The sequence below is a fragment of the Serinus canaria genome, chromosome Z (genome assembly GCF_022539315.1).
Source record: "Serinus canaria isolate serCan28SL12 chromosome Z, serCan2020, whole genome shotgun sequence".
Classification (NCBI taxonomy): Eukaryota; Metazoa; Chordata; class Aves; order Passeriformes; family Fringillidae; genus Serinus; species Serinus canaria.
Genome location: NC_066343.1, coordinates 73,137,925 through 73,163,201, shown reverse-complemented (window position 1 = coordinate 73,163,201; position 25,277 = coordinate 73,137,925). Strand labels below are relative to the sequence as shown.

Below are 25,277 nucleotides of genomic sequence, written 5' to 3'. Positions count from 1 at the left end.
CCTAGGACACTGCCAGGGGTGGGGAGCTGCAGCTGCTCTGGGAAACCTGTGCCCTGGCCTCACCATCCTCTCTGGGAAAAGACTCTTCCCAACATCCCATCTATCGCTGCCCTCGCTCAGTGGCAAGACAATTCTCCCTTGCTCTGTTACTCTGTGCCCATGTCCAGAGTCCTCCCCTGCTCTCTTAGAGCACATTTAGGTGCTTGGTGGTGCAAATTCATGGTGACAGTTTGTGTTCTCTTGTGTCTAGAGGCTATGTGCAGGGTTAGTCTGCCTAAAGCAGCCTCAGGTTACAATTGAGCAGACTTATTTCAGTAAGTTGAAAATGCTTTTTTTGACACAAGTGGAGATTTTAGCTGTCCCTGTGTTCAAGCAAAAGCAATTGAGTGTGGTGTGCGTGATTGAGGCATTTCAGTACAGAGTGTCCCATCTTTGCTTTCATATTTTCCAAGCATTGCTCAGAGGTCCCTCATGGAGTGCCTTGTGTCAGGCAATGACCCCTAATAAACTGTGTGTGATACGGGATGTGTGTGGTGAAGGAGGGTTGTGTGTGTTCAGGAGCGGCTGGGAAAGGGGCTGAGCCTGGAGTAAAGGAGGCTCAGGGGGGACTTTGTGGCTTTGCACAACTCCTGGCAGGAGGGGACAGCCAGGGGGTCGGGCTGTGCTGCCAAGGAATAGGGACAGGACAGGCAACAGCCTGCAGCTGTGCCAGGATAGGTTTAGATTGGATATTAGGAACGTTTCTTGACCTGGGGAGTTTTCCTGCCCTAGCACAGGCCTCCCAGGGCAGTAGTGAACTCCTCATCCTTGCATTAAAAAGTCCTGTGCGTATGGATGTGTGGGACATGGGTGGGCTTGGTAGTGCTGGGCGAATGGTTGGACTCGATGACCTTAGAGGGCTTTTTGCGACTTAAGCTATTCTATGATTCCATGAAACCTTCCCAAAGTATTCCTGAAGGCCCGAGCCGGGCGGGCAGGGTACTGCAAGTGGCGTGGGCACGGCTGTGCAGCCGCCGGCCGACCTGCTCCGGCTCCGCTCCCTCTGTCCTTTGGGCACCGCGCGGCTCAGCGGCATCGGCCGGCACGGGTGGGTTTGTCCCACGGCGCGCCGGTCCCGCCCGCCTGCCGCAGCACGTCCCGCTCCTCGACCCGCGGGCATCCCGGGGCGGGAGCACCCGTGCGTGGGAGGAGACTCCGCGGGGCGGGCCGGGCCGGGCAGGGAACGGCGGAGCGCGGCGGCGGCGGCGGCAGCAGGATGCGGGAGGCGCGGTTCAGGGACAACTTCTGGGTGAGTGGGAGCACGGCGGAACCGGGACAGCAGGGGCAGAGTCAGCCGGAGCCGGGGGACGCAGCTGGAAGTGGAGGGATCACTGCTCTCTGGTTAGAGTTGGCTCCAGAGCCGACGATCGTGGTCGTGGGGTGACTTTGCTGAATGCTCTCGGTCGATAGAACACTGGCACAGGTTGTCCAGAGAAGCTGTGGCTGCCCCTGGATCCCTGGAAGTGGCTAAGGCCAGGCTGGACGGGGCTTTGGGTACCCTTGGATAGTGGAAGGTGTCCCTGCCCCTGGCAGGGGATGAAATAAAATGTGCTTTAAGGTCCCTTTCCAACCCAAACCATTCTGAGATTATGTGATCCCCAGCAGGCACTGCCCACCATGCATGTCTTGAGAGCTGTGCCTTTACAGCTTGCTCCATTCAGCCAAAATAATCCCAGCAAGTGGCTGCTGCCTTGCTGGAGGAAGTCAGTGCCAGGCTGAAGGGTTTGATGCCATTAATTTGGCAGTGGTGAACTACTTGAAGACACCATGATGAAAAGTGTTCTCTTGTGGAGCTAATCCTGGACTAGGAGCAGGTCACTTGGTGTGGTGCTGCTGCCAGCTGTTGAGCCATGGAGGAAAACCCACAGTTCAGGAAAAACCACAATTTATTCTTTTCGGTCTGAATTATGCTTTTATAAAAGGAGAAGTGCAGAAAACCCACATATATGCTGCAAAGCTAAAACTGTGTGGCTACTCACTTCCTCTTGTGGTGGACCTTCATTCTAGGTATTGGTGACCAGGAAGGAAATTACCAAATTTGGTCTTTTGGGGATGAAAATCTTCATCTGTGAATGGTGCTGCTTGGGGTTTCCCAGATGCTGCCTGGAAGCATCTCCCATCTTGTAGCATGTGGGAGAGAAGCAGAGGCCCCAGGAAGAGGTGGCACCAGGTTTGGGGCTCCAGAGTGTTGTGGAATCAGTGCAGAGCCTCGCCCAGCATCATTAACGAGTTAACTGGCATAGCGTTGTCAAACACGTAAATCCCACACAGGTGTCAAGCCTGTTGTGGAGAATAAAGCCAACTTTGCATCTGGCAGCTGCTTCCCAGCTATTTGTTACACAGAAGTTTTCCACAGCGCTCCCTTTGCTCTGCAGACGTGCAGAGGGGAGGTTTTGAGGGTGCTGGAGGAACCAGTGTGATGACAGAAAGGCTGAGCAGGCAGGGTTTGTTGTACCTCAGTGGCACATGGGATTGAAGAGGAGCTCCTCACCGCAGGGCTGACTTCGGCTGTTTCTGCCCGCTTTGTTCCTCTCCCCCAGTGGTGTGGTGCTTTTTGAAGGAGGATCTTGGAGGAGGGGGCTCAGTGGGAGAAAACACCAGGACAGGAGCAGCCTTCAGCTCCCAAGACAAGGAGGATCTGGGGTGTTGCGTGGGGCACTCACCCCTGCTTGAGTGCACACTTCTGTGCACACTTCTGTGCACACGGCTGTTTTCTGGATAATCCCTGGTTCTTGTCGAGCCCCAAACCACTGGTGCTGCCAGGCATTTTTCCTGGGTTTTGTCTTTTCTGAAGCCTGTGTGCTCCAAGCCCCCTGACTGAGGTTGGCTGGGAGCATGATGGATGTGACTCAGTGGAGAGACTGAGGCCCTTCTGCGGTCATTGGGCCCATGGAAAAGGCAGGTACCACCCCAGGCAGCTGCCACACCACGTACTGATGACTGTGCATCAGCTGTGAAGGCTGGGGAGGAGGGGTGAATAAGGATAGGAAGGGAAAAAACCAAATGAAGTGTGGAGGGCTGCACATCCAGCTTCCACCTGCTGCTGTGTGCTGTGAGTGGGCAAGCACTTCCTCCTGCAATTTTCCTCTTAGATTGCTTTGCGCAAGGCAAAAAATAGAAGAAGTCTTTGCTGAAGCAAGTGATTTCTTAGAATCATAGAAGCATTGAGCAGTTTGGGTTGGGAAAGACCTTACAAACCATCTAGTCCCCCACCCTGCTATGGTCAGGGACACCTTCCGTGAGACCAGGTTGCTCTATGCCCTGTCCAGCCTGGCCTGGAATGCTTCCAGGGATGGTGTACCCACAGCTTGTGTAGGGAACCTCTGCTGGTGTTTTAATACCCTCAGTCATAAACAATCCAAACAATTCCCTCCCTGTATTTAATATGAATCTCCCATCTTCTTGTTTAAAACCATAATTCCTTGTCCTATCATTACAAAGAGCTTGGTGGGCACAACGTTTGCCTTCTGTAGCTTCTTTACTTGTCAGACAGGGTGAGACCAAGAGGGCCATTGCTGCACAATCCTGGGCAGGTGGCAGATGCTGCCACACATTGTTCTTTAGTGGTGATGATGGCTCATCAGAATCCCTAAATACTGGGGAAAATGTATGATATTCTTGTGGGAGCAAGAGTTTTGGTGATTAGGACAGCCTGATGAGAAGGAGAAGACTATGGGAGTGCTCCAGGGGAAGTGTGCTCCAACTGATGGGACAAAGTCTAAAAAATGTACAAACTCTTAAAACCTAGGCAAGTTTTGGTATTGGATCTTCCAGCTTTGAAATATGACTGATTGTGATTGATAACCTCCAAATTTCTTTGTGGGGATAGGATGGTAAGGGTGAGGGTAGTGAGGTCCTGGCACAGGGTGCCCAGAGTAGCTGTGGCTGCCTCTGGATCCCTGGAAGTGTCCCAGGCCAGATTGGATGGGCTTGGAGCAACCTGGGACAGTGGAAGGTGTCCCTGCCCATGGCAGGGGGTGGAATGGGATGAGGTTTAAGATCCCTGCCAACCTCAACCATTCTTGGATTCTGTGATTGGAGGCTAAGCTGCAGCCCACCCTTTGCTCTGTTGGAATAGCAGGGCTGTGCTTCCAGCCTCACCTGGGGACTGATATAGTTTTAAACCCCAGCAGTTCTGGTTCCTTCGGTAGGTGCTATGTCTGCTTCCGCACTGGCTTCTGTTCCCTGCTGGAGCTGATGGTGTGATATTCCTATTGTGCTCTGTTGGGAAAGCACAGGCCCACTTGGCTCTCTGCAGTGAAGTTTGCTCAGGCCTCCGGGTCTCAATACAAGATGATGAATTTCCTTGAATAAAGATGTTTGCTCCCTGGCACCGCACTGCAGCTCCTGCTTGCTCAGGGACGGAAGTGCAGACATGCCTGAAGATGAACATTTTTTGCCCTGCATGCTCTGACTCCCTTGTCACTCACTCCCACAGGCCTGTGAGTGAGCTATGCAAAAACAAAAATACCCCAAAGCTCGCGTTTGTTTGTCCTTGTCCTGCCTGTAGTGATTGCCACAAGTTGGGCAAGACTGACATTTTGTTTTCATCAGTTTTTGCAATCGGCTCTTCTTCTTTCACTATGTGAGGTCTTTTCTTTCACTTTTTTTCACTTTCTTAGTACATGCCTTGTTTTCCACAAGTCTGTTCTTGCACATGTTTTGGGTAACCCAACAGCTTTGGGTCTCATCAGCGTGCTTTGGTGTTGTAAAACCGTATGGTAAGAATAGAAATGGCAATAATGCTAAGAACCACTCTAATTCGGATCTGTGGACTAAACAGGTTGCAGCTTGGAGAATGACATTTTGGTCATTTTGCCTTCAATGAGGCAGAGCTCTGCTGCCTGGAGCGTTTTTAGCAATGCTGCTAAAACAACCCATGGCTGGGGGGATGAACCCTGGGTTCCTGGGTTTATTCCCTGGCTGCTGACTGATGGTGGCTGTTTCACTTCCCCTTCCCCCTGCTTGCCCTTCTCTAAATGGGCACTGGCTTGGTGGAACTTAGCAGCAGCGTTGTGAAATACCCAGGTCATTGTTTCTAAGGAACAAGGTGGGATTTGTGGGAAGAAGAAATTGCTTCAAGGAGGAACAGTCCATTGCTTTTGGTGTCTCTGGGACGAGCAGGGAAGCTGCTGGTGTAGGGGAAGGAAACTTCAAATGGGAAATTAGTAATCAAAAAGCTGCTTTTTGCAGGATGCTGGTCCCAGGTGGGTGGATTTGCAGCCTTTTTCTCCCTGCAGTGAGTTTTGTCTGTCTTGTTGTATCCTCCTGGTTGTGGAGTGGGGAGGAGCTGCAGTCTTGTGCAGCCTTTGCAGAAGGTTTCTGCAAAGCCTCTCCTCGCCTGCAGGCACCAGCATGAAGCACTTCTCTTTGTCTCAGTAACTTCTGCAGGACACTGAGCGATTTTGAGGCTGCACTGGCTGAGCAAGGACAGCACAGCCTTGCACAGTTGCACAGTTTCCAACTACTAAAATAGTCACCAGCTTCTGGTGCATTTCTCTAAGCACTCAAGGCTGAGGAAACATACCGAGATCTTGGAATAAATATAGATCTTTGAGGAGATGGTCCATGAACATGTGCAGTGCCCAAAACCTTTCGGTTTGGGAAGGTTGGGACAGACAGATGGAGGGCAGGAAGGCTCTGCAGAGGGGTCTGGACAGGCACAAGGGTCAGATCTTGCACTTGGGTCACCCAACCCCTGCAGCTCCAGGCTGGGCAGAGGAGCTGGAAAGGGCCCTTTGGGAAAGGCCCTGGGGGTGCTGGTGCCAGGGCCTGGACACGATCCCAGGGTGCCCAGGGGGACAAGAGGCCAATGGCCCTGGGCTGTCCCAGCCAGGCTGAGACACAGCCCCAGGGCAGTGCCTGTCCCTGTGCTGGCCCTGCTGAGGCACCTCCAGTGCTGGGGACAGCTCTGGGCCCTCAGGACAGCAGAGACACCGAGGGGCTGGAGCGTGTCCAGGGCAGGGAACGGAGCTGGGAAGGGGCTGGAGCCCCAGGAGAGGCTGAGGGAGCTGGGAAGGGGCTGAGCCTGGAGAAAAGGAGGCTCAGGGGGGACCTTGTGGCTCTGCACAGCTCCTGGCAGGAGGGGACAGCCGGGGCGGGGGGGGGGGGGGGTTTGGACTCTGCTCCCAGGGGACAGGAGCAGAGGGAAACGGCCTCAGGCTGTGTAAAGGCATGTTTGGATAGGATATTAGGGAAATTTTCTTCATTGCAAGAGTTATTAATCCTAGAAACAGGCTGGCCAGGGCAGTGGTGGAGTCCCCATCCCCAGAGGGATTTAAAAGCCGTGTGGATGTGGCACTTCGGGACATGGGTCAGTGGTGGGGTGGGCAATGTTGGGGTTGGACTTAGGGGTCTTAGAGGACTTTCCTAATTGAAACATTTCTCCACTGTAATTTTCTTCACAGGGTGTGTGTCTGCAGGGGTTTTCCGTGTAAATTGGGTTAGGAGATGGAAGCGTCAGGCTCAGCAGCTTGCTGTGACTCAGACAGGATCATGACGTGCTTTCCCATCCCCAGCAGAGCATTTTAGCCGTGCTTTTGGCTGAAAGTGTAACCAAACCCCAAAACATCACAAGCAGCACACAAATTCCTTCTGGTTACTGAGTCCATTGGGTGCAAATCCAGGCAGCAGATCAGGAAGGGTGGGGGGGTTTTGCATGTCCTGTGAGCTTGGGAAACATCAGGTGCTGCTTTGTCACCTTGAAATCATCTGTTTGCAGTTTCCATGGGCTGTCCTCTAAATAGCACGTGGGATCAGAGCTGTGCCCAGCAGGGAGGACCAGGACAGATGTATGCAGGAGAGATCCTCATGCTCTGTTTGGGCAGGGCTTGGTGCAGCTCCCAATCTTTTGTACTTGCCTTTGGGTTAGTTTATTATGGTTTTGAATCTGCTCTGTGCTTGCCATGCTGCACTTCCTCTTCCTTTGCTGTTGCCAGCCCTGCCTTTGCAGTCACAGAATCCCAGAGTGGTTTGGGTTGAAAAGGACCCTCAGGACCATCTCATTCCATCCCCTGCCATGGGCAGGGACACCTTCCATTATCCCAGGCTGCTCCAAGCCCCATCCAGCCTGGCCTTGAACACTCCCAGGGATCCAGGGGCAGCCACAGCTACTCTGGGCACCCTGGGTCAGAGCCTTACCATCTTCACATCCAGCAATTCCTTCCCTATATCCCATCTGTCCCTGCCCCCTGGCAGTGGAAGCCATTCCCTGTGTGCTGGGAAGCCATTCCCTGTGTCCCCCTATGCCTTGTCCCCAGTCCCTCTGGAGCTCTCCTGGAGCCTCTGTGGGCACTGGACAGGGGTCTGAGCTCTCCCTGGAGCCTCTTCCACGCTGAACACCCCCAGTCATGCTGGTCCTTTTGAGTCTTTCTGTGCCAAACCTGCCCAGAAGGTTTCTGCAAAGCCTGATTTGGCCATTCAACCCTGCCCAGCTCCATCTGGGCTGGGAGTTCCTTCCATGGAAAACTCACCTCGAGGAATTTAAAAGCCACATGAATGTGGCAGTCAGGGACATGGGTAGGTGAATGGTTTGGCAGAGCTGGGGAACGTGTAGACTCAATGATCTCAGAGAGTTTTTCCAACTTAAACAATTGATTTTGTGATTCTGTGTTTCATGTAACACTAACACCTTGCACCCTGAGGTCTGGTCCTGCCTTGGGTGCTTAGGAAACACACACATGCTGGAATTAAATCCTTCTACTGTAGGAGAAGAGTGATAAAACAAGGAGCCTAGTGCACATTACTGGTGGGTACTCCCAATTTTCCCCTTGACCCTTCTGGCTGGCACAGCGAGCCCAAGAGCGCCAGGCAGCAGAGCAGGATGCAGAAGCCTCTGGGTGCCCCTGGACGTGCAGCGATGGGGCTCTGACGCTCCCTCCTGCCTGGGCTTGCAGTGGCCAGCAGCTGTGCTTTGCATCCCTTTTGTTTCCTTTGAAAGTGGGGACAGGAATTCAAGAGAGGCTGATCCTATGTTTTGCAAATGTGATGATGAAACCTGACTCCGGTGCAGTGTTTCCTTTCCGCAGACCCGGTTAGTGAAGATGTGGAGCAACCTGAGAGCTGGTTGAGGGTTTATCAGTACCAACCTCATTTTGGAGGGACATTTGCACTTTGTAAAGGGAGTTTGGTTTCCGCTTAGGTCCTGCTCCACAGTCCTGTCTTCCCATGCAAAGCTGGTCTGGGATACCCGTGGATACCAGTCCCACGCTACCACATCTCCCCTTCACTTCTTGCTTTCTGGTCACTGACAGTCAAGTACTTGAACAGGGAATTCCACTTAATTAAACTGTTCCTTTATCACAGATACCAGCCCTGTTCCTTCTCCTTTGTTGCACCAGGAATAAATTCTGAGAAATCCCCTCAGTGCTGCCTGCACTGTTATGCCAGATCTCCGCATACTCTCGTCCTGGCTTTGAACCATTTCCTGAATCTCTCCATCCTGCCACAATCCTCTTCAGGTTTCTTGATAACCTTCCGTGGCTTTTGTTTCCTGTTGCTGAGTTCCATACCTGCTCCTACTATTGCACCCTTTTCTGCAGCCATGCATAGAAATGGGGAAAGAATGGGGTAGAGTAAGGCAGCTACATCATTGTTGCATGGCTTTTCTTTCTTGTCTTTTTGCTGTTTGTTCTTTTCTTTTTCTTTTTCTGTTGCTTTTCTTTTCTGTTTGTTTTTCATCTTTTTCTTTTCTTGTATCTTTTCTTTTTCTTTGTATCTGTTATTTTTTCTGTTATTGCTTTTTTTTGTTTTTTTTTCAGTTTTTCTTTTCTTTGGTATTGTCGTGTATTGGATGTTCTTTTTCGTTCTGTGCTTTTCTTGGGATGTGGCTTTGGTTCTGTTGAGTTTGGGGTGGGGCGGTGGCTTTTCGTGGTCGGGTTTCTATTTTGTCTGCGGTTTCTGGTCGTTGGTCTATTGCGGGGTCGGGTTTGGTTGCTGTGTAAGGGTGATGGGGGGTTGTTTTGTGGGGTTCTGATATGTGTATGGCTTGTTTTTTCGTTGTCTTTTTGTTTAGTGGTTCTTTTTTCTTTTCTTTTTCTTTCTTTTCTTTTTCTTGTAGTTTTTTTTTCGTTTTCTTTTTCTTTTCTTTTTCTTTTCTTTTTCTTTTCTTTTTCTTTTCTTATTTTTTCTTTTCTTCTTGTTTTTTTCTTTTTCTTTTTCTTTTTCTTTTCTTTTTCTTTTTCTTTCTTTTCTCTTTTTCTTTTCTTTTTCGTTTTCTTTTTCTTTTTCTTTTCTTTTTCTTTTCTTTTTCATCTTTTTTTTCTTTCTTTTTCTTCTTTCTTTTCTTTTTCTTTTTCTTTTTCTTTTTTCTTTTTTTGTTTCTTTTTCTTTTTCTTTTTCTTTTTCTTTTTTCTTTTTCTTTTTCTTTTGCTTTTTCTTTTCTTTTCTTTTTCCTTTTCTTTTTCTTTTTCTTTTCTTTCCCTTTTTCTTTCCTTTCCTTTTTTTTTCTTTCCTTTTTTCTACATGCATCCGTGCAATATATGTTTTAAAGGAATAATTTGGAAGACAGTGACCCTTCAGAATCTACGGCAAGTGTGGGTGGCATAGATGTGCCTTGTCTCAAATTGCCACCGTTGTTCTCATTCTGGAGTTTCTCCCACCCCTGAAATACAATATTTTATTTCATAAAGAGGAACTTGCATGGTTGCTCCCACTGAGCCGTGGCCTGTGCAAATGCCTCAGGAGGTGGCAGTGGCCATGGATTGCAGTGGCAGGGACATGACTCCTGTTCCTGTGTTTTCAGAGCACGGACCTGACCAGCACAGTTGGCTACGACAGCATCATTCAGCATCTGAATGATGGCAGGAAGAACTGCAAAGAGTTTGAAGACTTTCTGAAGGAAAGGTAGGGGCTGCCTCTGACAGTGGGCTGTGCTGAGCCTGGGAGTGGTGCTGTGGCACTGCTCCTTCTCCTGGTATTCCCAGTTTGATTTCTGCCATGTTTAACTGATGTTAAAAGACTGTCCCATGAAGTTCACCTTGCTGTTTCCCTTGCAGAAGATCAGGTTAGAAGATCTTGGCCCAGGAGAGCCATGGCTTTGTCCTGTCCTTGTCTCTGTGCATTATGAACACCCCACAGATTCAGTTTTAAGAAGTGGTAGGGTTAGGTACTGCCATTATTAATCAGAGGAGATGACATAAGCAGAGGTTCTGTGGCTGGTGGTGATCTGGCCATGTATTTTGCCTTTATGGGTCACCTGGTTAGCTGGGGCTAAATATGGAGAGCGTTGTAGAACACTCTACATTGAATTAATGTCATTTTGGTAATGACAGCTGGAAAACCAAACTCTGACTGCACAACTCAGTGCAGAGCATCCTGGAACAAACAAAATGGGCATGAACAGGAGGAGAGCTGCACTTAAAAGTGCCTAATGCACCTACATCTGTTCAGGCTGTAATCCCACATTTCAGGAAGATTTGGACCTTCCACATGAGGAAGTGGACCCTGAGAACCAAGTCTCACTCATCAGTGACAATGCAGAGAGCCAAAAGCCTCCTCTACACCTTGTGCCCTCTTTGGCCTTGAAGGAGGTGCAGGTTGCCACTGAAGTGTCTGGAGGAGATCAGAGGCTGGGCCTGGATTTGCCACTCTCTGGACTTGACCCCGTTGTCCAGCATGGCTGTTACACAGTTCCAGATATGGAAAATGTGCCTGCTGGATGTTTTGTCTCAAACAAAGTTCATGGGAATGTTGCTAGGTATATTAAAAAATCAATCTATAATAAGTTTTTTTTCAATTTCCCTATTAGCTTCTGGAGTTTGTAGAGTTAAGGTAGGTGAATTTCATTGCCAGACTCCAGAAATCAACCACACAGGGGTCTCCATCTGTGTTAGTAGATAAGGCATTTTAGAAAGTTATTTGTTTAATTCAGTAGATGTTCTAATGGCAGCCTCTAGCAGTTCTTGTTCCTTTCTGCTGGCCACATGGAGAGAACTACATTTGACCTAGCAATTCCAGCCCTGGTTGTCCAGCCCTGTAGTGATTTCAAAGCAGCTGCAAAGAGCTGGTAATTCTTACACATCAACACAGGAGCTCTTTTCCTCCTTACTTTCTTCCAAGAGGGGGAGATAATGTGGTCTCTCAAAGATGTTATTGATGTCACCTGATGAGATTTGGTCTTTTTCAGATGCTCTCCCTAAGGAGTAGTGCCAGGTACAGAGAGTACTTATTGCCACACATTGAGGGCAGGGCTGGATGGGACATTGGGAAGGAATTGGGAAAGAATTGGGAAGGAATTCCTGGCTGTGAAGGTGGTGGGACCCTCTCTGGCACAGAGTGTCCAGAGCAGTTGTGGCTGCCCCTGGATCCCTGGAAATGCTCAAGGCCAGGCTGGACAGGGCTTGGAACACCCTGGGCTTGTGGAAGGTGTCCTTGCCCATGGCAGAGGGTAGAACTGGATGAGCTTTCAGTTTTCTCTTCCATCCCAAACCAATTGATGATTTCTCTCTTTGATGTCTCTCTTTCCTCAACAGAGCAATTATAGAAGAAAAATATGGCAAGGAGCTCATTAACTTGTCGAAGAAGAAGCCCTGTGGGCAGACAGAGCTGAAGTAAGTTCACAGTTGCTTTTATGGGTGTCCCTGAAGCAGTGAAGGAGGAAGAGAAGGAAGGAAGCTGTGAGACAAAACATAATTGAAACGTGATTGAGACATTCAGAAATGAGCTGAAATAATTCTCATGAATGAGCAGTGCTCAGCTGGGTTCTAACTGGCTTTGAGCTGGAGCCCACCAAGTTCCCCTTAGCCACAGATTAACCAAAGCACTGTTAGATGCTCAGGGGGATGGGGGCTGGTCAGCAGAAAGCTGGGGATCATGAGATCTTGGGTTACCTCCGGACAGGTTTTGTAGCCAGAGGAAAGTACAGGTACTTCCTTGACTCAAACCATGCACATCCTTAGAGCCCAGCATGCTGTGGCCACCACGGCTTGCTCCATTTCCCAAGTGATCCTTTCCCAGAGGAAGCCTTCTGCTTCCTCCTTTATTTCTCAACTTTATGCATTCCCTAGTCATTTACTTACAGTTTCATACTGAGGTGTCACTTAAAACGTTTCTGCCATCTTTACTGTGCAATATTAATAGGAGAAAAGCTTGCTATTTTTCCAGCCACTGGCAAATGCACCATGTTGGAATTGTCCCAAATGATGGTTTTAGGAGGTTGCTAGAAGCACTGGTTGTGAACCTTTGAATTTTTAACAGCATCCAGTGTTCAGAAAGATGTAAAGTAGGTGTCAAACCAAGTGAAGTGTGTTGTACCTGCTGAGAGGGAAAAAGCTGGAGGTACTAAGAGGATAAATAAGTTTTCCTTAAGTTCTTTGGCCATTGTTGAGTGAGCTCTGTTTTGGTAGAGGTGCTCTGCTGTGCCTGTGCCTGGCTGTGCTTCTCCACCTTTTTTAATGCCCTGCCTGTGTTTTTCAGCACGCTGAAGAGATCCCTTGATGTTTTCAAGCAACGTAAGTAATTATTTGTGTTTGCCAGGACACTAAAGCCTGAAGGCAACTGCTTGGGAAGAAATCTCTAAAGCTGTGCAGTGCTGAGGCCAGGCAAAGGCTGTACTGCTGGCCTGGCTCATCCCAGAATGTGGGGCTTGGGACAGAGTGAGACAGGACATGTGTGGGACAGGAGACCTACAAGACATCATTTTGGGCTTTCATGTCTGGCTGCAGCTCAGAGGTCATCTTTGTGTTGTGCATAGGAAGCTGTGCACAGGAAGCTTATCTGGAGTTTGTTGAACAGGCTTGTCCTCTTCACAAACACACTGTAACTTATTGCCTGAACCTGGGGACAGCTCTGGGCCCTCAGGACAGCAGAGACACCGAGGGGCTGGAGCGTGTCCAGGGCAGGGAACAGAGCTGGAAAGGGGCTGGAGCCCCAGGAGAGGCTGAGGGAGCTGGGAAAGGGCTGAGTCTGGAGAAAAGGAGGCTCAGGGGGGACCTTGTGGCTCTGCACAGCTCCTGACAGGAGGGGACAGCCAGCTCTGCTCCCAGGGAAGGAGAGGGAACGGCCTCAGGCTGGGACAGGACAGGTTTGGATTGGATATTAGGGAAAATTTCTCATGGAAAAAGTTGTCCAGCTGTGGCACAGCTGGCCAGGGCAGTGGTGGAGTCCCCATCCCCAGAGGGATTTAAAAGCCGTGTGGATGTGGCACTTGGGGACATGGGTCAGTGGTGGCCTTGGCAGGGCTGGGGGAATGGTTGAACTTATGGATCTTAAGAGGGCTTTTCCAACCTAAATGATTGTGTGATTCTAACTGGAGCATCTGAAAGATGGTGCTTTGGCCACCATGCATTGTCATGTGTCACATCCTGCCATGGTACCATCATACAGCACCTGGAGGGTGAGCACTCTGCTGTCCTGTGCCCAGTCCATCCCTTGTCTGATCCAGGTTTCTTTGCTGCCCCTGTGGACCTCCCTAACAGGGCTCTGCCCTCACCACTGCTGAAAATTGACAGCTGTGGATTTGGAGCCCTTTTGGCGGTTGAATCAGGAGCTGCCATTTGGCTCTGCTCCCTTGGTGGATCCTGAGGGTGTTTCACAGTGTGGCCACTCACCTTCACCCAAAGGAGCCTGAGATTGTTTTAGTCTTCATTTTTGTGTGCTCCAGGTTGCTGCCTGCTGGCCTAGGGCAGTGCAATGTGTTGAAACATGCCCAGATTTACCTGTGTGAGGGGGAGAGTTTTCTCAAAGTAGGGAGCAGGTCCCAGCAGGACTGATCCTTACCGTGGTGAGCCCTGCTTGGAGGCTGCTGCAAACAAGCTGGAGCTTTTTCACATTTCTGAAAGGGGACACGTGGTGTGCTCTAAGTTGACTTGAGAAACAGTCTCTTCAGGAATATATATATATATATAAATACTGAATTTGTTTTCTGTTTTCAGAGATAGACAATGTGGGACAAGGTCACATCCAGCTGGCGCAAACTCTTCGGGAGGAAGCAAAGAAGATGGAGGATTTCAGGGAAAAGCAAAAGCTGCATCGGAAAAAGGTTGGGCACAGTGGGAAGATGTGCCTTTCTGCAGGGTGTTGATCCTGCCCCAGCCAGGGGCTGATCCTGGTGCTGTCTCATGCCCCTGCAACGCCCTCACTGCCTTGTGCTGCTGGGAAGTACTGAGCTCCTTCCTATGTGTTGTAACTGTGCTGAACTGTGTAGTAACCTCCAACTTCCTTCTTCTCACTTCCACATCTTCTTTGTATGTGTATTGGGGCCAGCCACAGCATTGGAATGTTTTAAAAGTATTTGTTTATAGTGCTGTATGATCTCCATAGGGGCTGCTAAAATGGCCAAACCTTATAACTTCTTCTGGCTTGAGATTCCTTTGTCTGGAAAACCAGGAAAAACTGCTAGAACCAGGGACTGGTTTGAACCTAGCAGAGGGGAGTGGGCTTCCCAGTTTTGCCAGAGTCTGTGGAGATGATACAGTACTGTATATTACTAGGATTTAGTATGTAGAGCTCCTTTGCATATACAAAGGCTACAGCTGCCTGCAATTCAAGGCTTAGGCAGAAGCACAAAAGCTGCGTTTTGTGAAGATGATTTGGGTGGATGAAGGTCTTTAAACACATCTCAGTGTGGTCTGTGGCTCTTCTCTTGTAAGCCACCCAATGTGACCTGGAGCTTTGATGGTTAGTGATGTGCTGACCCCAGGTCTGTTGTCTTCACAGATAGAGCTGATAATGGAGGCCATTCACAAAAACAGGAATCTTCAGTACAAGAAGACCATGGAGGTAAAGCAAATGTGCTGCTGTTCCTTGCCATGTGGGTTAATGCTGCTCCACACACACACACAGAGCACTGGGACAGGCTTAAATGAGAGGCATTTCCTCCTCTGCTGTGACTCTTCTGCTGTGCCTGTGTGAGTGGTGTGCAGGGGGTGTTCAGAAACAGTGAAGAGCACACCAAAGAAAGACATGGCCAGGGGTAGCCTTGCAGGGTTGGATACAAACAGTTTAGAGTCAGAGAATTATTCAGGTTGGAAAAGCCTCTAAGATGCTTGGGTCCAACCATTTGCCCAGCACTGCCAAGCTCACCACTAACCCGTCTCCCCAAGTGCCATATCCACATCTTTTTTGAGCACTTCCATGGATGGTGACTGCACCAATGCCCTGGGCAGCCTGTTCCAGGGCATGAAAACCCTTTCTGTGAAGAAGTTTCTGTGAATATGTACTCTAAACCTCCTCTAATGCAACCTGAGGCCACTTCCTCTCCTCTTGTCTCTTGTTCCCTGGGATCAGAGCCCAACCCCCATCTGGCTGCCCTCTCCTGTCAGGAGTTGTGCAGAGCCACAGGGTCCCCCCAGAGCCTTCTTTTCTCCAGGCTGAGCCCCTTTCCCAGTTCCCTCTCATCAAACTTGTGCTCCTGCCTGTTCCCCAGCCCTTCCTTGGACATGCCCTTGATTGCCAGAAGCTTTTCACCCCAATCCTTGCCTTGCAAGGCTTTTCCCAAGCTGCAGGGCACCTTTTGTGCCATTCCCTGCTCTGCAGGCAGCCTGTTCCCTCGCAGGCTGAGCTTTTCCCCGCGGTGTGTCTGCATCAAACGTGTGTCTGTGTGGTGTCTGTCCTAGGCCAAGCGTCTGTACGAGCAGCGCTGCCGGGACAAGGACGAGGCGGAACAGGCTGTGCACCGCAACGCCAACCTGGTCACGCCGAAGCAGCAGGAGAAGGTAGGGGCAGGTATTCACCCAGGCAAGCGGGTGGCCACTCTGAGAGCCTGAATGAGAGATGCAGGACTCCAGGCAGCTCTTCAAAATGCAGTTTATTTCATCCAAGAGGTTACAGCAGTACAGGGTCGTGGGCAACAGAGCCTGTGCCTACAGCTGTCAGCTCCAGCTGCAGGCAGGCCTGAAGACCCTTTGGGTTTGGTTACAATGCATTATATACTTTTCTTTGATGAGCATATTAATGCAGTAGAACCAATCTACACCTTAACTTTTATCTGTAGCCTATCATAACTACTGTAATTACCATATTCATGTTACCATTCTCCAATCACTAAAAGTCAGTACATTACAATTTAAGCTAGAAGTTGTTTTTCAGTTTTCTTGCAGTGGAAAATCTGAGACTTTTTTTCTCCTTGCAACATTTGCTGACTTGTTTGCCTGTGCTATCTTCCTGCTTGGTAAAAACATCTTATTTGGGGTGGGTTTATCCTTTGCTCTAAGTCATAAAAACCCCTTCTAACTAACACACCCTTTGCCTCCTTGGTTATCCAGTAAGACTGGCTCAGCAATTCTTTTCTTCTATATCAAAACTTGCCTCCATCTCTATTCCTGCTTCAGATTCTACATTTAAAAGTCTTTCTGCTACACATACATATCTGTGAGACTTTCTTGTTGAGCTTTGATCCTTTCCAGCAGGCCATGGCGTAGCGGGGGAAAGGGATGTCTTTTCTTGCAGCTCTCATGCCCCACGGCTCTTGTTCCAGCTCTGGGTTTGGGGTGAGATGGGGAGGCTGGTGGTGTTCCCCAGTGGGGATGCAGTGCCATTGGTGATGCACACAGCCTCTTCTTCACCTTCCTTGCCTCTCCTGTTTTTGGCAGCTGTTCCTGAAGCTGGCTCAGACAAAATCAGCACTGGAGGACACTGGTGAGTGTGGAAATGCCCTGTTGGGAGGGTGAGGGGAGTGTTTCTAGGCAGGGTGTTGTGAACCTGTGGTGTGGCTCGTGGGTGAGCTCCAGCTCTTGGGTCAGGCATGGCTCCTCAGAAACACATTCCCAAGATAGCAGCAGTGGGCAATGTCCCTGGAGAAACCTGCATGATCCCACCTAAGCCATATCCTTCTGCTTTATCCCTGATCTCCCACCCTTTTTAGCCTTTTTCCCAGCCCTAGAATTACCTTCTAGTGAAGGGATTATTTTAATGAATGTTAATCATGGAATCACAGAATCATAAAATGATTTGGGTTGGAAGGGACCTTAAAGGTCATCTCATTCCAACCCCACTGCCATGGGCAGAGACACCTTCAGCCAAAATATGATTTGTCTCACAGACAGGAGTTACCAGCAGAGTGTGACCACAATGGAGAAGATCCGGGACGAGTGGCAGAATGAGCACATCAAAGCTTGTGAGGTGAATGCCCCTAAACACTTCCACATGGCAGCGTGGTCCTCTGGGTTTGCAATCCTGGCTGCAGGGCCCAGGGACAGTGCAGATTTCCTGGTTTTGTATTCCTCTGGCAGTGAAGGAGCAGGATGTATTGCAGCTAACCTTGTGTGTGTGTGTCTCAAGCATGGCTTCTGGATTCAAGGCCCCACTGCTTCAAGGGTTCTGCTCTCATTTTATGATTTTTTTCCTCCAGCTTCAAAAATTGACAGGGTCAAGGCAGTGACATTTTTGCCCACTGCTTGCTTGCATGTGTGGCATGGCTGTCATCTTGAACAGCTGTGGTCATCTCTGTATACTCAGTAACCCCAGGCCAGTATGTCCTGGAGCCTCAACAACACCTCTGTTGCTCAGAAGACTGTCTGAAACTCTGGAAGACTTGACATGACTTTTCAGCAGAGGCTGGTGGTGGCTGGGGATGCAGGTGAAGCCATCTCTACATGCAGACTGTGCCAAGAGCTCTTCACCTGGTGTCTCACAGACCGTGCAGTAGTGTGGGAACCCCTCTGAGAGGGTGTATCAGCCTGAAGCAGGCTGCCTTACAGGGAAGTGGTCCAGCAGGGATTTCCAGCCCACGCTGGGGAATTCCAGACTGGTAGCAAGAGAGCTGAGCAGCTGCTCTGCTGCTGGCCTGTGATCTGTGACCAAGGGATGGACAGGGGTTGCAAAGACAGATTTTGTCCCAGATCTGCTTCAGGCTGGCATCCAGCTTTCCCATTCCCAGCAGTGCTGATCCCTTCCAAGCTACCTCTCTTCAGGCTGCTATTCCAGTTTTCCCATTTGAACTGAATTTTCTATCTGTTTTGTGTGGTGTGCATGGGTGTCTGTGCTGGTGTGCTTTTGGTGTCTTCTCTGGAAGCCTCGAGGATGGGGACACAGTTTAGAGGTGCTTGGCAGTGCTGGCTTAGTGGTTGGACTCAATGCTCTTAGCTTTTCCAGCCCTGATGATTCTGTGGTGGGGAGTGGAAAGCAACAGTTTCATTTTTGCACGTGGATGATGTGGAAGTTTTCCTCTCCATGTGTTGCAAAGGTCATAAGTGGTAACAAGTGTGGATGTTCATGGGAGTGTGTAAAAACATGTGAAATTGAGGTGTACCAGACAGCAGATTTCAAAAGGGTTTAAACCTGCTTGGAAAAGGGGCTGGGGAGGAAAGAAACAGAAACACTTCTGTTTTCATACGTCCCTTTTTTTTTATTGCTCCATATCTGGAATATGGAAATATTAAAAAAAAAACCATGTCCATGTGGCACCTGGGGGAATGTGTAAGTGGTGGCCTTGGCAGTGCAGGAGTGATGGTGGGATTTGATGATCTTAGAGGGCTTTTCCAATCTAAATTATTCTGGGATTTAAGGGTATCTCGGTAAGGGAAGTGGGCTGGGACCACAGGAGCACAGGATACTTTGGGAGCCCGTACTGCCTTTAGGAAGCTGGCTTGGTCTCCCCAGAGGTAGAAACGTGCTGGGTGGTCCCCTCCACATTAGTCTTGCAGATTTTCCAAGTCTAGTACATCACCTGGATGCACAGAGGGATGATTTCTGCTCTGGACAAGCCAGAGGACTCATGGCTTCCTTGCTTCCTGCAGAAGACCAACACCAACTGCTCCTGGCAGTTAGCTTTGTTGTGGCACATGGGGGTGAGAAGCAATCAGGACAAAAGAGATTTGCCCTCATTTTGAAGATGTTATGGACAGTTCTGTCTGTGTTGTTTCAGTTCTTTGAGACTCAGGAGTGCGAGCGGATCAACTATTTCCGTAATGCCCTCTGGCTCCACGTCAACCAGCTCTCCCTGGGCTGTGTCCAGAATGATGAGGTACCTCAACTCAAAACCTTCATTTTTCTGTGTAGAGAGCAAAGCCCAGTTTGTTTCCCTGTGCACTAAGCTGTGTTACATCCGAGTTGGCCCTTGAATGACCACAGACACCAGTGTGAGTGGGCGAGCAGAAGGATTGGCCAAAACTCCTGAAAATGAGGTTTTCTCTGGGATTTCCACTTTTTCTGATGGTGGTGAGGCCCTGGCACAGGTTGCCCAGAGAAACTGTGGTTGTCGCTGGATCCCTGGAAATGTCCCAGGCCAGGTTGGACAGGGCTTGGAGCAATATGATCTAGTGGAAGGTGTCCTTGCTGATGGCAAGGGACTGGAATGGGATGGGCTTCAAATTTCCTTTCCAATCCAAACTATTCTGGGATTCTGTGATTCCCCTGACGCTGGAGCTTGTGCGAGTAGTGGGCTTTTGCCCTGTGTGTGGTAAGCAAAGGGGAAAAGGGGAAAAGCCTTGTTTTTTTGACCTGATGTATACAAATGCACTTTATTTCCCTTTTGCAGAAATACGAGGAAATCCGCAAGAGTTTAGAAATGTGCAGCATTGAGAAGGATGTTGATTTTTTCGTAAATTTACGTAAAACTGGAAGTCTGGCTCCAGGTAAGAGCTTGGTAGAATCTCAGAAAGTAGTGCTGACTGCTCTGTACTCCTCATGAAGCTGGCTGCTCTGGTCAGCATCATTTTGTGTGCAGAAAACACTCATTTTGCATTTCATTCACTGCCTTGAAACACTAGTCTCTGCCACTTTTGATAGCCCCTGGAGATCATAGTCTCAAATTTTTTTAGTTTCCTATCAGGCATTTTCTCTGAGAGGGAAAGACAGCAGCTGAATGCAAGTATATATAGCAAGTATTTTATGTCTGTAAGAGGCTTGTATTTTACTACTGTCAACTTTTCCTAGCTCCTGTTGTTTATGAAAACTACTATAATGCCCAGAGAAATGTGACTCCTGCAAGAAGTCCAGCTCCTGTGCCTATATCAAGGTAAGGTGTGTAACATGTACAACTGCAATTGTTACTGCAGGTGATGCTCACTCCCCCAAAACAGGCATATTTTGTTCCTTTCAGTCTAATGGAAACTGGACTTCTGGGTATTAGAGGAAAATATTTGCTTGCGTGGCTCAGGATGTGATATGTCAGCAAGACAGATCACAGGAGGAGATCTGAGGAGAGTTTAAAGCATTTGTGGGTGAAGGGAGGAACTGCAGACCTGGATTCACTCTTGTGGGACAGAAGCTGGGCAGGGAGGACACGGTGAAGGGTTTTTGTGTCGGGTGCAAGATGATGACTGGGGCCAAGACTCACGCTAAGGATGATTTGCCACTTTGGCTGCCACACTGAGAGACGAGTCATATCCAATTACAGCTTCCTGATGTCTCACTCTGGGCAAAGGCACGTACAGAGACATGCCCTGAGGCTCACTTGTCAATTTTTCCCCAAGTCAGTGTTTTCTAGTTATTTTTTCCTCTTCCCCACTGTGTCGGGTTCAATTCCCGTGTTTGCCAAGTGGGCTGTGGGTGGTGAGCCCACCGTGACTTGCCACCATAAAGCCCAGGCTGGCCAAACCTGCTTTCCTCCCACCAGCTCTGGGGGGGAGCTGGGGGCTGCAGAACCAGGGCAAAGGGAGTCCCTTAGCCATGCAGATCCTCAGCTTTGTGTTTGTTTCCTTGTGTGCAGGAGGGGACCTCTGCCCACTCCAACCAGTGCACCAGGTGAGTTACTGCTTCATGGGCTTTCTGGCCATGGGAGCTAGCACTTCAGCCCTTGACCAAAGTCCCTTTTCAGCTCCCTTGAACCCACTTTAGGCACTGGAAGGAACTCTAAGATCTCCTTGGAGCCTTGTCTTCTCCAAGTGAACACCCCCAGCTCTCCCAGCCTAGCTTGAGCCTCATTCACTCTTGCATCCTGTTAACATGGATGGCCAGTGTGTGGTGCTTCTGCTCTAAGTCACATAATAAGCATTTCTCATGGGAAACCTGAGGGGACTTTTTGTGCTCTTTGTTTCAGGGGAGCCTGATTATGCCACAGTTGATGGCTACAGCTTGGTACATTTCTAGCAGTCACAGTGAGTACCCACTTTTGATGAAATACGGCTTAAAAGAAAGAGGGGGAGGAAATTTTTACCTGGGCAGATAGTAATATGACAAGGGGGAATGGTTTATACTAAAAGAGGGTAGATTTAGATCAGCTAGAAGGGAGAAATTCATCCCTGTGAGGGTAGTGATGCCCTGGCATAGGCTACCCAGACTCGCTGTGACTGTCCCATCCCTGGAAGTGTTCCAGGCCAGGTTGGATGAGGCTTGGAGCAATCTGGGATAGTGGAAGGTGTCCCTGCCCATGGCAGGGGTTGGAATTAGCTGGTCCTGATGGTTCATTCCAACCCAAACCATTCTGGCATTCTGTAAGAAAGGATTGAGATGAATATGAGAAGGTACACAGAGGAGGGACAGTGGATAAAGAAAGGCCATTGGTTAAGGAATGACATTTTGAGGGGACTAATTGGAAGTGATGCTCCTGTCAGCCCTCCCATCATTTGTCTGAGCTGTAGCTGTGTTTAGACACTGCTGATCATGTTCTCTAGGTGTTCCAGAAGGCAGAAGACACTGTTGGTCTGACCAGCGTGGCAGAGATGGTGTTTTCAGTTATTCCCAGACACACAGAGCTGAAGTGCTTCTGCTTTTCAAGAGAATGTTTGAGGACTCTGATGATTATTTGTACATTCAGAAAGCGCTTACTAAAAACCTAGCAAACTCCTTGGATGGATCTTCACACTCAGAGGAGGAAAAGGACTGGACACAGGGGTGACCTGTGTCGGAAGAAGGTTTTGGTTTGAAGTTCTTCTAAAGTGTAGCCATCTAGAAAGTCTGGGGCCTCCCACTCTCTGTATAACTAAGAAGTTGTATGTGCTGAGAGGAGTGCTGCACGATGTTTTGGGCACGCTGGCTTGTGTCCAGGGTATGTGCATCCCCCTCAGATCTCAGGTTTTGCCTGTTCATAAAGGCTCTTGCCTGTACCTAAAGTCTTTCATTAGTGGGGATTAAGCTTGTAATTTAGGTAAATTTTTACTCATATCTCTAAGAAATCTTACTTAGAGGGGCACCAGCAGTTACACCACATATCTGGCTTAGCTGTAGCTGTGCTCCAGGCTTAAGTAGAAACTGCTTTGCATCTACCCAGGGAGGGGCAGTGTCACATCCAACCTGCAGGGAGGTCCCAAGAAGGTTCTAAGGAATTTATTCAACTCTTCCAGTCACCTGTGTGATGAGGGTCTTGTGGGCTTTTAGGTTTATCAGGTTGCTCCTGGTAAGCTCTGGAGACCAGGCTGGATGGGACTTGGAGCAACCTGGTCTAGTGGAGGGTGTCCCTGCCCAGAGCAGGGAGTTAGAACTGATACCTTTTTGGGACTGCCTAAAAACAGAGGCCAGACTAAATTAAGATAATAAAAAGTTATATTTATTGAAGGGCCTTCAGGTACATTTTGGGCAGACAAAGACCTCCAGAAAAAGGACAGCAGATCATGGGTTTTCACATTTTTGTAAGTTTGGTCTTTTTGCATTTTGGGGGTTACTCTTCCAATTACAGCTTCAGGTAATGAAGGCATTTACCCCAGGTTTGCTGCCCTCAGCTCACTTCTGTTCATGTTTCTCAGGGCCTCAGACAGTAAGGGGTCCTTGATTCCCAGGCCTGGAGAGGAATTGTTTTGTCTGACCAAAATGGGAAAGCTGTAGCTAACACTGTATGTGGAGTTTAGGGTTATACACTAAAGAATTGCAGGATTACAAATACATAAAAAATATAAAAGCTAAAATCCTAAGACATCAGAACTAGGTGGTCTTTAAGGTCCCTTCCAACCCAAACCATCCTGGGATTCTCTGATTCTATGATTTAATTAACTTCTGTGAATCTCTAAACTCTGGACTTTTTCTGACTATGCAGCACTGGAAACAAACCTATCTACTAGTGGAGCCATGAAACCTGTTTTTCTGACCACTTCTGAAAGTTCCTGCCCTTGTTGTTACCACATATATAGATATGATTTGGCTTTGATTCAGAAGCTTACGTGCCTCGGGGCTGCTGGTCTCTCTGATGTCCCTGTGTGCAGTGCTGCTTCACTGCTCCTTGCTGCCTTATTTCACTGGATACAGGGACACAGGACATGGGGATAAACATACACTTTACCTGTCTAAACCTGGTGCCAGGTCACTAACCTGGAGCAACAGGATTTGCTGTTTTTATGATGTTTTTCAAGTTGAATCTGCGTGGCTTCAGCATGTGCCTCACCCCACCAGTCCTTGGGTTTTTACTGGGTTTATTTGTGTGGGGAAGATGACAATGAGCTCCAACATCCGCCCTGCTGCCTCACAGTGAGCTGTGCAGAGTGCACATGGCAAGGAATCAGCTATCCTATTTATTTCTGAAAGACCAAGGATGCAAATACTCTTCTGAAGGGGCCTGCTGTAATCTTAGTTCTATAAATATATATTTTAAAAAATAAGTTTTGAGTCTCATGTTCTGGATATGCGTTCTTTTTTGAAGTTGTCACGTTCACTTTGTGTTGGGGACGGGTTTGGGATCCATGCAAATCATCCTAGTCTCTCCTGGATGGAAACCTACAAGATCACATCCTTGCTCAGCCTGTATTTTAGTCCTTGCTCCATACCAACAGAGCAGTGGGAGAAAAGACCCCAAAAGAGAATGGCATGAGAAGTGCTTATCATTAGTCAGGAGCTGCAGCCATGCAGGGCTGTTTGCCCTGGAGGAGTTTTTGCTCTGCAAAAACTTGAATGGTTTATCTTCTGGGATTTTTCCACTGATTGAGCACAATAGATGCTGTTTGGCTTTCCTGGATGTAGAAGTGCCCAGTGAGGCTAAAACTTGGCTTGCACATTTACTAAAAGCACAGAAGTAGTCCCAAAATCAGGGTGCTGGGAAGGTGTCCCCCTACACCCACGTCCAGTTTACCTTTCCCATAGATACTCCAAATTCCCAGTTACACTAGTAACATAAAGACTTCTCAAGCCCTAGCTGCAAGATTCCAGGGAGAGAACAGTGCCTGTTCAAGGCCATTAATGGGACTGTGATGTGTTCTGCATGGTGCCACTGAGCTCTGGGGGGGCTCATCCTCCTGGGCTTTGGGAGAAGTCACTCCTGCTCCAGCTATGGCTCCCTGAGGATGGCTGGGTGCCAGGACAGGGCTCTGGGGGACAGCAGTTCCTGGTCTGGGGCTGAGCCAGCTTTCCTTCTGTGTTGGAGGTGTCTCACGCCCGGGGGCAGACAGAAGTGACCTTACACTCCCCATCCTCGCTAGTGGGTGCTTGGCTTCTCATCCCACACTCCCTGTGGCAGGAGCTTGGGCCGACCCTATGGACAGTCTTGGAGTCTGTATAGCAGTCTCTGGTTCACTGTGGACTCTGTGAGTCCCTCTGGACAGTCTGTCCCTGTGGAAGGTCTGTTTGTCCCTATGTCTGTCCCTATGGATGGCCTGTATGTCCCTGTGGATGATCTCTGGGCTGTAGTGGGCCCTGGTCATCCATGGAGCATCCGTCAGTCCCTCTGGATAATGTGTGTGTCCCTAGGACTGGTTTCTGCATCCCTACAGCAGACCCCACTCACCTAGGGCTGGTCTGTGTGCCCATGGACACTTTGTGAGTCCCTGTGGATGGCCTGTGTGTCCCCATGAACGCTCTTGTGGGTCCCCGTGGATGGCCTGTGTGTCCCTATGGATGTATTGTGTGTCCCCATGCACACTTTGTGTCACCCCATGGATGCTGTCCCGATGGATGGCGTGCGTAACCCCACAGACATTCTAAATGTCCCCATGGATGCTCAGTGTCACCCCATGGATGGCTTCTGTGTCCCCATAGACACTCTGTGTGTGCCCATGGATGATCTAAATGTCCCTATGGACTGTCTGCGTGTCTCCATGGAGTGTCTATCTGTCCCCCCGAGTGTCTATCCCCACGGAGCGTCTGTGTGTTGCCACGGAATGTCTGTGTGTCCCCATGGCATGTCTGTGTGCCCCATGGAGTGTCTGTGTCCCTATGAGTGTCCGTCCGTCCCCATGGAGTGTCTGTGTCCCCATGAGTGTCCGTCTGACCCCATGGAGTGTCTGTATGTCCCCATGAGTGTCCGTCTGTCCCCATGCAGTGTCCCTCTGTCCCCATGAGTGTCTGTCCGGCCCCACCGACGCTCTCTGGCCCCGCCCGCTCCCTCAGCCCCCTCACCCCGCCCAGTCTCGCCCTCACGGCGGCGGCCCCGCCCTACCCCAGCCGCGCCCTGTGATTGGCCGGCGCGGCGGGGGCGTGTCCTGCCGCCCATCGCTCTGTGT

The 25,277-nt window shown here is 49.4% G+C and overlaps 1 protein-coding gene across 2 annotated transcripts; it reads left to right on the top strand.

The window, feature by feature from the left end:
- Positions 1-1,173: 1,173 nt before the first annotated feature.
- Positions 1,174-23,444, top strand: PSTPIP2 (proline-serine-threonine phosphatase interacting protein 2). 2 transcript variants are annotated; one of them, XM_050987234.1, is made up of 15 exons: positions 1,174-1,288; positions 9,782-9,882; positions 11,511-11,588; positions 12,454-12,488; positions 13,911-14,017; positions 14,695-14,757; positions 15,594-15,692; positions 16,569-16,614; positions 17,018-17,097; positions 18,842-18,940; positions 19,454-19,550; positions 19,852-19,933; positions 20,627-20,661; positions 20,957-21,014; positions 21,531-23,444. In XM_050987234.1, the coding sequence occupies exons 1-14, from the start codon at positions 1,256-1,258 to the stop codon at positions 21,004-21,006; spliced, it is 1,005 nt and encodes a 334-aa protein (XP_050843191.1). In that variant the 5' UTR covers positions 1,174-1,255; the 3' UTR covers positions 21,007-21,014; positions 21,531-23,444. The 2 variants fall into 2 exon arrangements, with proteins under 2 accessions (XP_050843191.1, XP_050843192.1); XM_050987235.1 differs by lacking the exon at positions 20,627-20,661.
- The last annotated feature ends 1,833 nt before the right edge of the window (positions 23,445-25,277 follow it).

Bases quoted from the DNA above. Each gene is read 5' to 3' on its own strand.
- PSTPIP2 (XM_050987234.1), top strand. From the start codon at position 1,256: ATGCGGGAGGCGCGGTTCAGGGACAACTTCTGG. The intron at 18,941-19,453 runs GTACCTCAACTC...TCCCTTTTGCAG, and splicing joins GCTGTGTCCAGAATGATGAG to AAATACGAGGAAATCCGCAA. The intron at 19,934-20,626 runs GTAAGGTGTGTA...CCTTGTGTGCAG, and splicing joins GCTCCTGTGCCTATATCAAG to GAGGGGACCTCTGCCCACTC.